General features: G+C 42.5%; 1 protein-coding gene across 1 annotated transcript in view; it reads right to left on the minus strand.

Annotated features, from left to right (window-relative positions):
- ZNF91 (zinc finger protein 91) overlaps positions 1-10,138 on the minus strand; it is a 37,073-nt gene extending 26,935 nt beyond the window's left edge. Inside the window, exon 1 of the mRNA XM_054465186.2 lies at positions 10,001-10,138. Coding sequence (XP_054321161.1) covers positions 10,001-10,003 — 3 coding nt within the window. The 5' untranslated portion in view covers positions 10,004-10,138. The remainder of the gene's footprint in view (positions 1-10,000) is intronic.
- Positions 10,139-11,739: the final 1,601 nt, after the last annotated feature.

The raw sequence follows: 11,739 nt of genomic DNA on the forward strand, positions 1-11,739 counted from the left end.
AAAGCAACATGGAACTGGTACAGAAACAAACTCATAGATGAATGTAACAGAATAGGGAGCCCAGCAATAATGCCACACACCTACACCCATCTGATCTTCACCAAAAGTAACAATAGAAATGTTAGACCTAAAACCGTAAAAACCCTAGAAGAAAACCTAGGCATTACCATTCAGGACATAGGCATGGGCAAGGACTTCATGTCTAAAACACCAAAAGCAATGGCAACAAAAGCCAAAATTGACAAATGGGATCTAATTAAACTCAAGAGCTTCTGCACAGCAAAAGAAACTACCATTAGAGTGAACAGGCAACTTACAAAATGGGAGAAAATTTTCACAACCTACTCATCTGACAAAGGGCTAATATCCAGAATCTACAATGAACTCAAACTAATTTACAAGAAAAAAACAAACAACCCCATCAAAAAGTGGGCAAAGGATATGAACAGACACTTCTCAAAAGAAGACATTTATGCAGCCAAAAGACACATGAAAAACTGCTCATCATCACTGGCCATCAGAGAAATGCAAATCAAAACCACAATGAGATACCATCTCACACCAGTTAGAATGGCAATCATTAAAAAGTCAGGAAACAACAGGTGGCTGGAGAGGATGTGGAGAAATAGGAACACTTCTACACTGTTGGTGTGACTGTAAACTAGTTCAACCATTGTGGAAGTCAGTGTGGTGATTCCTCAAGGATCTAGAACTAGAAATACCATTTGACCCAGCCATCCCAATACTGGGTATATACCCAAAGGACTATAAATATGCTGCTATAAAGACACATGCACACGTATGTTTATTGCGGCACTATTCACAGTAGCAAAGACTTGGAACCAACCTGAATGTCCAACAATGATAGACTGGATTAAGAAAATGTGGTGTATGTACACCATGGAATACTATGCAGCCATAAAAAATGATAAGTTCATGTCCTTTGTAGGGACATGGATGAAATTGGAAATCATCATTCTCAGTAAACTATCACAAGGACAAAAAACCAAACACCACATGTTCTCACTCATAGATGGGAATTGAACAATGAGAACACATGGACACAGGAAGGGGAACATCACACTCTGGGGACTGTTGTGGGGTGGGGGGAGGGGGGAGGGATAGCATTAGGAGATACACCTAATGCTAAATGACGAGTTAATGGGTGCAGCACACCAGCATGGCACATGTATACATATGTAACTAACCTGCACATTGTGCACATGTACCCTAAAACTTAAAAGTATAATAAAAAAAAAAAAAGGAAAGAAATGAATGTGGAAAGAATTCCCTATTTAATAAATGGTTGTGGAATAACCAGCTAGCACTATGGAGAAGACTAAAACTGGACCCCTTTATTACACCATACACAAAAATCAACTTAAGATTGATTAAAGACTGAAATGTTAATTTTAAAATGATAAAAAACCCTGGAAGATAACTGAAGAAATACCATTCTAGACATAGAAACTGGCAGAGACTTCATGATGAAAATACCAAAAGCAGTTACAACAAAAGTGAAAATTGACAAATTGGATCTAATTAAACTAAAAATCTCCTTCAAAGAAAAGGAAACTATCAACACAGTAAACAGACAACCTACGGAATAATAGAAAATATTTGCAAACTATGCTTCTGACAAAGGTCTAATATCCAGAATCCATAAGGAACTTAAACAAGTTTACAAGAAAAAAAATACCTCATTAAAAAGTAGACAAGAAACATGAAAAAAGATGCTTTTCGAAAGAAGACATTTGGCTAACAAGCATGTAATAAAATACTCATCAATAATCATTAGAGAAATGCCAAGAAAAACCATGAGATACCATCCACACCAGTGAGAACGGCTATTAAAATGTCAAAAAATAGATGCTGTCAAGGTTTCAGAGAAAAGGGAATACTTATACATTGCTGTTAACAGTGTACATTAATTCAACCATTGTAAAAAGCAGTATGGCAATTCCTCACAGAACTAAAAACAGAATTACCATTTCACCAAGCAACCTCATCATTGGGTATATACCCAAAGAAATATAAATTATTCTCTCATAAAAACACATGCACAAGGGTGTTCACTGCAGCACTATTCACAATAGCAAAGACATGGAATCAACTTGAATGCCTATCAATGGTAGACTGAATAAAGAAAATATGGTATGATCAGGCACAATGGCTCATGCCTGTAATCTCAGCACTTTGAGAGGCCAAGGCAGGTGGATTGCCTGAGCTCAGGAGTTTGAGACCAGCCTGAGCAATATGGGAAAATCCCATCTATAAAAATGCATCTCTAAAAAAAATACAATAAGAAAAATTAGTTAGGCATGGTGGCACACACCTGTGGCCCCAGCTACTTGGAAGGCTGAGGAACAAGAGTATTGCTTGGCCCACCATGATGGCTCATGCCTGTAATCCCAGAACTTTGGGAGGCCAAGGTGGGTGGATCACCTGAGGTCAGAAGTTCAAGACTAGCCTGGCCAACATGGTGAAACCCTATCTCTTCTAAAAATACAAAAATTAGTTGGGCATGGTGGTGGTGGGCGTCTGTACTCCCAGCTACTCAGGAGGCTGAGACAGGATAATCACTTAAACCCAGGAGGCGGAGGTTGCAGTGAGCTGAGATGGCACCATTGCACTTCATTCTAGACAACAAGAGTGAGACTGTCTCAAAAAAAAAAAAAAAAAAAAGCCCAGGAACAGTGGCTCATGCCTGTAATCCCAGCACTTTGGGAGGCAGAGGTGGGCAGGTCACCTAAGGTCAGGAGTTCCAGACCAGCCTGGCCAACATGGTGAAACCCCGTTTCTACTAAAACTACAAAAATTAGCCGGGCATGGTGGCGGGCACCTGTAATCCCAGCTACTCAGGAGGCTGAGGCAGGAGAATTGCTTGAACCCGAGAGGAGGAGGTTGCAGTGAGCCAAGATTATGCCACTGCACTTCAGCCTGGGTAACAGAGTGAGACCCTGTCTCTAAAATAAAATAAAATAAAATATATAATAAAAAAAGATACATAAACATCATGGAATACTGTGTGGTCATAAAAAACAAACAGAAAACAATAACCAAAAACATTGTTTTTGTATAATTCATATAAAACCAAATTGTAAAATTCATATAAAACCAAAAAAGAGTCTGAATAGCCAAAGTAAACATAAGCAAAACAACAAAACTGAAGGCATTACATTACCTGTTTTCAAATTATACTACAGAGCTACAGTAAATAAAGCAACATGGAACTGGTACAGAAAAAAACAAGATTATGCCCTTTATAGCAACATGAAGCTGGAGACCATTATTCTTGGAAAACTAATGCGGAGGCCAGATGCAGTGGCTCACGCCTGTAATCCCAGCACTTTGGGAGGCCAAGGCAGGCAAATCACCTGAGGTCAGTAGTTGGCGACCAGCCTGGCCATTATGGTGAAACCCCGTCTCTACTAAAAAATACAAAAATTAGCCAGGCATGGTGGTGGGCACCTGTAATCCCAAGCTACTTGGGAGGCTGGGGATGGAGAATTGCTTGAACCCAGGAGGCGGAGGTTGCAGTGACCAAAGATCACGCCATTGCACTCCAGCCTGGGTGACAAGAGTGAAACTGTCTTTAAAAAAAAAAAAAGAAAGAAAGAAAATTAATGTGTAAATGGAAAACCAAATGCAGGTTATTTATAAGTAAGAGCTAAATAATAAAAACATGAACACAGAGGGGAACAACAGACACTGAGGCCTAGTTGAGGGTGGAGGGTGGCAGGAGAAACAGGGTTGGAAAAAATACCTCTTTGGTGCTATACTTAGTACCTTAGTTACAGAATAATCTATACACAAAACCACCATGACACAATTTTAGCTGTATAACAAACCTGCATGTGCACCCCTAAACCAAAAATAGAAGTTTAAAAAAAAACAAACTCCCTGGGTGGGGAAGAGTACACTCCAGGTAGAAGGATTGGTTTGTGCTACAGATAGTGGCCCAGGTGGGGCTGTACTCTTATTTCTGGGTCCATGCAGGCAGATGAGTTTATAAACAGGTGGTCCAGAACCCCAGGCTGGTGGACAAAACAGGTTGCTGCTGCAGATTCAGTGTCTGGAGGTGGGAATATGCCAGAAGACTTGGAGACACTTCTGTAAATTTTTGGCAAAAAAAACACTAGGATCAAAAATGCTGTAGTAAAATTCCTGAGTGTGGTTCCCTGTCCTGGGAGAGGTGTGGACACATTAATGTCTAGTGGGTATGTTAGTGAGTGGGTGAAAATCTTGTGGTGGTGGCTGCGGCAAAAGGGGATCTGCCATCAAAGCTCCTTTCCTCTAAGTTTTAGGTCCTCTGTCACCCTGGAAGGGGAGCTGGAATCACAGAACAAGGGACAGTGTGACAGCCTGTGTAGAGAGCACAGCCTCTCATTCCTGGACACCCAGAGGTTTATTCTAATCCAGGAGTCTGTGATATCTTTCTTCTGGCACCAAATCTGTAGAGTTTGCTGAACACCAAGCAATTCTCCAACACCAACTTATTGTCTAACACTTCAATTCTGACACCACCAAGAGTCAACGCAGACCTTGATTCAGGGCTCAGTCCCACAACATTGTCCTCACTGCAGATGCCAGTCACATACTCTATAAGCCCATCTATGCTTCTGAGATACTGTTTAGAAACTGGGGACTCCCATAATGTTACTGAAATTTACTAATTTGTTAGAGCTACTCACAGAACTCAGCGGAACACTGTAGTCATATTTACCATTTTCACATAAAAAATACAACCCGGGACAGGCACGGAAGCTCACTCTTCTGTAATTCCACCACTTCGGGAGGCTGAGACAGGCGAATCACCTGAGATCAGGAGTTCAAGACCAGCCTGACCAACATGGAGAAACCCTGTCTCTAGTAAAAATACAAAATTAGCCAGGTGTGGTGGCACATGCCTGTAATCTCAGCTACTTGGGAGGTGGAGGCAGTAGAATTGCTTGAACCCAGGAGACGGAGGTTGTGGTGAGCCAAGATTGTGCCATTACACTCCAGCCTGGGCAACAAGAGTAAAACTCCCTCTCCAAAAAAAAAAAAAAAGGTACAACCCCAACAAAGTCGTGTGAAAAAAATGTATAAGACCAAAAATAAAGGTGGAAAAAGATGAAGCACACAGATCATAAACATCCATGATTAATAAAATTCTCTGTCTTTTGTGTTCTCCAACAACACTTTATGGGGGGGGAGGGGAACCCTTTTCATTATGATGCCCACCACCACCACGCCCAACTAATTTTTGTATTTTTAGTAGAGATGGGGTTTCATCATGTTGGCCAGTCTGGTCTTGAACCCCTGACCTCAGGTGATCCACCCACCTTGGCCTCCCAAAGTTCTGGGATGACAGGCATGAGCCATCATGGTGGGCCAAGCAATACTCTTGTTCCTCCGCCGTCCAAGTAGCTCGGACCACAGGCGTGTGCCACCATGCCTAACTAATTTTTCTTATTGTATTTTTTTTTAGAGATGAATTTTTATAGATGGGATTTTCCCATATTGCTCAGGCTGGTCTCAAACTCCTGAGCTCAGGCAATTCACCTGCCTTGGCCTCTCAAAGTGCTGCGATTACAGGCATGAGCCATTGTGCCTGATCATACCATATTTTCTTTATTCAGTCTACCATTGATAGGCATTCAAGTTGATTCCATGTCTTTGCTATTGTGAATAGTGCTGCAGTGAACACCCTTGTGCATGTGTCTTTATGAGAGAATAATTTATATTTCTTTGGGTATATACCCAATGATGAGGTTGCTTGGTGAAATGGTAATTCTGTTTTTAGTTCTGTGAGGAATTGCCACACTGCTTTTTACAATGGTTGAATTAATGTACACTGTTAACAGCAAGTATTCCCTTTTCTCTGAAACCTTGACAGCATCTATTTTTTTGCTCTCTTTTCTTACCTATCACACAGCCAGAAAAACGCTTTGCGCATTTTCTCCTTTTTCTCATTAAAAATCAGCTGACTTTGTCTTCAGTGGCAAATATAAAATACTTCTTAATCAAACTGAACTTAAGTTTATTTTCTTCCTACAGGCTCCTGAACTTTGAGCTACCCTCAGTCTGAGCCACCATACAACCCCATTTTATGTTTATCCTAAGAACATGCTGACTTCAGGGTAAAACATTCTCAAAATCTGATTTTATTACCCTCCATTTAAACATTCCCCTCCTACCTCCTTACTAATCTTGTTTGCTTTTCCCTGGGAAAAAAAGCCATTGTCTGCCTAATCTTTGCAATCTTTAAAAATCTTATAGTCGCTACTTCCTCCTGTTGCAATACTCCTTTGAAATTCAAGTTTTTACATACATCTAACTTGTATTTTAAAAAGTCTAGAAACTGTCTCAAAACAATAACACCTTCATCTTCAGTAAGACCCTCCCAATACCCTTTTATGTTAACCTTAACTGCATCTGCGTGTGGGTTGCCAGCTTTCCAGGGCTCTGTAGATTGTCTTAGTATAGAGGCTTCTTCCACAGCTGAGGTGAGCAAGCTGGGACATCTGCAGGGGAGGCTCCCCAGAAGGAACTAACTGGGTCTTTAAAAACCTCCTTTTGCAGGCTCAATATTAGGCTTAGCTTGGAGTCACTGGGTTTAAGCTTTAATTTCTATGTCAGAGTTATGAACTTGGTTTTTGAAACTATAACTGGGTGGTAAAATAATTCAGCAAAATTACGGAAACACAGTGTTCATATAAGGGAAGAAAAGTTTAAGGTGCTTACATCTTATACCTCAGCAAGAAAAGCAAAAGTATTTATTCCTTTCAGACAATAAATATGTTATTATTTGTATCAAAAATCACGTAGCAAACAATTTAGTCAGCTGGGCACAGTGGCTCATGCCTGTAATTCCAACACGTTGGGAGGCCAAGGTGGGTGGATCACCTGAGGGCAGGAGTTCAAGACCAGACTGGCCAACATGGTGAAACCCCGTCTCTACTAAAAATACACAAATTAGCCGGGTGTGATGGCAAGCGCCTGTAATCCCAGCTACTCAGGAGGCTGAGGCAGGAGAATCACTTGAACCCAAAAGCAGAGGTTGCAGTGAGTTGAGATTGCACTACTGCACTCCAGCCTGGATGACAAGAGTGAAACTCCGTCTCAAAAAAAAAAAAAAAGAAAAAAAAAAGTCACATGGAACACTTCTGGGAGGTACCAAGTTTCAACACATAAAATTTAGCATTAAACTCAAAAATCAAAATACCAGGATATAGAACCAGGCACGATGGCTCACATCTGTAATCCCAGCACTTTGGGAAGCCAAGGTGGAAGGATCATGAGGGCAGGAATTTGAGAGCATCCTGGGCCACATGGCGAAACCCCATCTCTACTAAAAATACAAAAATTAGCTGGGAGTGGTGGTGCACGTCTGTAATCCCAGCTACTGGGGAGGCTGAGACAGGAGAATTCCTTGAAAGTTTGAACCCAGGAGGCAGAGGTTGCAGTAAGCTGAAATCACATTGCTGCACTTACTCATAAATAAATAAATAAGACAAAAAAAAACCCCTTAGGTCAAAATAAGTGAACAAAGCTTTTCAAGATACAGATATGTCTTCCTCATGTGTCAAGTCAGGCCATTCAATTACTTGAGAGATTGTTCCACCCCATCCTGCTCACTTAAGTGCTCAATAACCCCCTCTCAGGAGACTCTGAACTATGCCCCAGTGAGTGCCTCAGGCACATGATACTCCGCAAGTTCTTACACCATCTCACTGGGGTCAGTTTTTTGGTTTTGTTTTGTTTTGTTTTGTTTTTGTCTTTTGGATTGCTGGGTATTTTTTTTCTAGAAATTTTTTTACTATTTTTCTTGCACTATTTTTCTGCCCTCTAAAGGAATCCAGGAGGCAGAAATTATTTGTTTTCTCCTCAATACTAGTATCTGATTGGCTGACCAGCAATGTGTCTCCAAGAAATGAAAGCTGAATTGGGTGAAGGCAATATTAACGTCTCAAGGAATTAACTTTGACAAAAAAGTGCACCAGGAAATGCCTCTTAGCCTTAGGGCATCTACGTCCACACTTGAGAAGCTAAACTCAATACCTCAGGTTGTCCTATGAGAGAATATGACCCAGAAGCTGATATTCACTAGACACTCTAGCACACATAGCCATGGTGGGTATCTTGGTTTATCGCCATACAGTACTGAAACCTAGGTCCAAGAAAAAACTGAAGGGTGACTGAAGATACATCACCCTATAAAGTTACCCAAAAACATTCTGGTAAGATATCTGTGTCTAGGGAAAACAGACGAAAAAAATGCACAGAGATATTTTACAATACAGTGTCAGGAGATTATTCTTTGCTTTCTTCTCATAGGAAGTATTTACAAAAAGAAAACAAATCTTTTTAAATGTGCCATCAAATGCTTTGTCAAAAAACAAAATTAATTGGCCAGATGCGGTGGCTCACGTCTGTAATCCCAGCTCTTTGGGAGGCCGAAGTGGGCAGACCACTTGAGGCCAGGAGTTCGAGAGCAGCCTGGCCAATACAGTGAAACTGTCTGTACTAAAAACACAAAAATTAGCCAGACGTGGTTGTGAGCGCCTGTAATTTCAGCTACTTGGGAGACTGAGACAGGAGAATCATTTGAGCCCAGTAGGCAGAGGTTGTAGTGAGCCTAGATTGCGTAACTGCACTCCAGCCTGGGTGACAGAGCAAGGCTCTGTCTCAAAAATTAAAAATAAAAATGATGAAAATCGGTATCAAAATGTACACTACAGGACAAATAGTTGATAAAGTGAATTAGGGACGGGAAATTGGCATTTGGGAATGTCAGACGAAACTGGAAATTTAGTACTTTACTGCAAGCCAGAGTTAGGCTGGAGGAACAGGGAACGAGGGGTGGACTTGAGGCCCTGCTTGAGACACATGTAAAAAATTCAGAGAAAAATCGTCCCCTTTCGAGTGTGAGAATAATTAAGTGGCAGGCAATTAGATTGAGGTGGCTCTAGTCCTCGGATTTCTACTTCTAAAAATAAAAATCTAAACTCAACAGCATTTTTTGGTAAATTACTACATTGGCAGAAACAAAATTTAGGCTTAAGCAACTATAAACTGCCAATTAAGCCCTGATTACATAACCAGGATATTTCCACCCAGATTGTAAAAATTAAGAAACTAGGCCAGGCGCCGTGGTTCACGCCTGTAATTCCAGCACTTTCGGGGGCCAAGGTGGGTGGATCACCTGAGGTCAGGAGTTCGAGACCAGCCTGGCCAACAAGGGGAAACCCCGTCTCTCCGAAAAATAAAAAAATTGGCCTGGTGTGGTGGCAAGCGCCTGTAATCGCAGCTACTAGGGCTGAGGCAGGAGAATCGCTTGAACCCGGGAGGCAGAGGTTGTGGTGAGGCGAGATCACGCCATTGCACTCCAGCCCAGGCGACAGAGCCTTCTCAAAAAACAAAACAAAACAAAACAAAAACCCTACATAACTGTACCTAGCAAATTACTGAATTTGGTTTTCTTTATCATGAACCTTATAAAAATATTTCCTTCAAGGTCTTTCATAGACCACAAATTACAAACCATAGCTGGGTGCTCTACAATGTTTGAATCACTCTTTGATTAAATTATTTAATATTTTCGCGGTGACGCCCACAAATTTTTAATAGGAAAAAAGAGGCCCTGGGAACCCCACGGACTAAAGCTTTTCCTATTCATGAGCCAGCACCCCGAGTCAGGATTCTCCCCTGACGACCCTCCCGTGATCCCCGCACAATCTGGGAGAAACGCGGCGCTGCGGGTGCAGAGCTGCTCAGAGAGGGCTCGAGGCCAGGGCACAGTCACTGGGCAGGGAAGACACAGGACCCCCGGAGTCCGCCAGTCAGCGCAGCCGCCATCTTATCGCTGAAGGGGACTGAGGCCGAGCTGGACAAGAACTCGGGGCACGGATTGTGGAGCTGACTGCGGGGAGGCCTGAGTCCCGCCACAGCCGCATCCCACCGGTTTCAACGAGCCCCGTTCCCTCACTCGGGACGTCGCACCTGGCAGTCTCACCATTTCTAGGCTTCCAGGGGTTCCTGGAGTCTTAGCTGTGGCTCTCCAATACCTTGCAGGTCACAGGGCCACACAGGCTGGCCTCCTGGAGCAGAGCAGTGAAGTCGAGCATGAAGTCGAGACCTGGAACTCCGGCGGCAGCGAGAGACAAAGGCCCCGCCACATCCCGGAAGCCGCCCTGTCCGCTCCAGCTTTGTGCCTGATTGGACAGTTCCCAGCCCAGCGTTCCTGATTAGATAACGTTTAAGACCCCGCCTTCTCAGGCCCTGAGTGACAGAAGATGTGATCAGACACTGGGCTGAATGCAGAAAGAGTGACAGCCTAGGCTGCAGCCTTTTCAGGCAAGGCTTCCTCAGCTCAGCCAGGCCCGCCTCAGAGTGTGGGAAAATCCTCTCTTTTTTGCTCTCTCTTTCAATGTATTCAAAATGTGAACAAAAATATTTGATGTATATTAATAATACATAAAATTTTTGATCCACAGAAAATAAACTTTTACTTTATTAATAGTGTATTATCAATAATAAAGCTAATTTGATAAAACGTTGTAAGTCCCTCAGCCGGGCGCCGTGACTCACACCTGTAATCCCAACACTTTGGGAGGCCGAGGCAGGTGGATCTCCTGAGGTCAGAAGTCCGAGACCAGTCTGGCTAACATGGTGAAACTCCATCTCTACTGAAAATACAAAATTAGCTGAGCGTGGTGGTGCGTGCCTGTAATCCCAACTACTCAGGAGGCTGAGGCAGGAGAATTGCTAGAACCCGGGAGGCCAAGGTTGCAGTAAGCCTAGATCGCGCCAATACATTCCAGACTGAACAATAAGAGTGAAATTCCGTCTCAAAAAAATGAAAAATAAAAAATAAAAATTAGCCGAGCATGGTGGCACACGTCTGTAATCCCAGCTACTCTGGAGGCTGAGGCAGGAGAATCGCTTGAACTCGGGAGGCGGAGGTTGTAGTGAGTTGAGATCGTGCCACTGCACCCCAGCAAAAATAAATAAATAAATAAATAAAAAATAAAAATAAAAATACATTAAATTTGGGTTTTTTACCTCTCTAGATTTGTATACATACTTTATGATCTCTTATAATTTTTTTAATTTTTTTTTTTGAGTCAGTCTTGCTCTGTGGCCCAGGCTGAAGTCCAGTGGCACGATCTTGGCTCACTGCAACCTCTGCCTTTCGGGTCCAAGGGATTCTCCTCCCTCAGCCTCTCGAGTAGCTGGGATGACAGGTGCACCACCACACCCAACTAATTTTTTGTATTTTTAGTAGAGATGCAGTTTCACCATGTTGGCCAGGCTGGTCTCGAACTCCTGGCCTCAGGTGATCCACCTGCCTTAGCCTCCCAAAGTAGTGGGATTACATGGGTAAGCCATGATGCCGGTCCGTTGTTTAACTTTTTATATTTCATTTTAATCTACATTATTTTTACTTTTTCAATTTGAAGCAACCTTTAAGTAATTTCAAAGCAGACAAATGTTTCTTTCTTCATCAAAAGCATATTTTGCTTCTGTTTATACACTATTTTGTTTTAATTTCCGAGAGAGAAGCTTGTTCTGTCACCCAGGCTGAAGTGCAGTGGCATGATTTCAGCTCACTGCAACCTCCACCTCCCAGATTCAAGCGATTCTCCAGCCTCAGCTTCTGGAGTAGCTGGGATTACAGGCGTGCGCGATCATGCCCAGTTTATTTCCTTATTTGAAGTAGTGACTGGAATTTGCCATGTTGCTCAGGCTGGT

This window comes from Pongo pygmaeus, chromosome 20, assembly GCF_028885625.2.
Source record: "Pongo pygmaeus isolate AG05252 chromosome 20, NHGRI_mPonPyg2-v2.0_pri, whole genome shotgun sequence".
Classification (NCBI taxonomy): domain Eukaryota; kingdom Metazoa; phylum Chordata; class Mammalia; order Primates; family Hominidae; genus Pongo; species Pongo pygmaeus.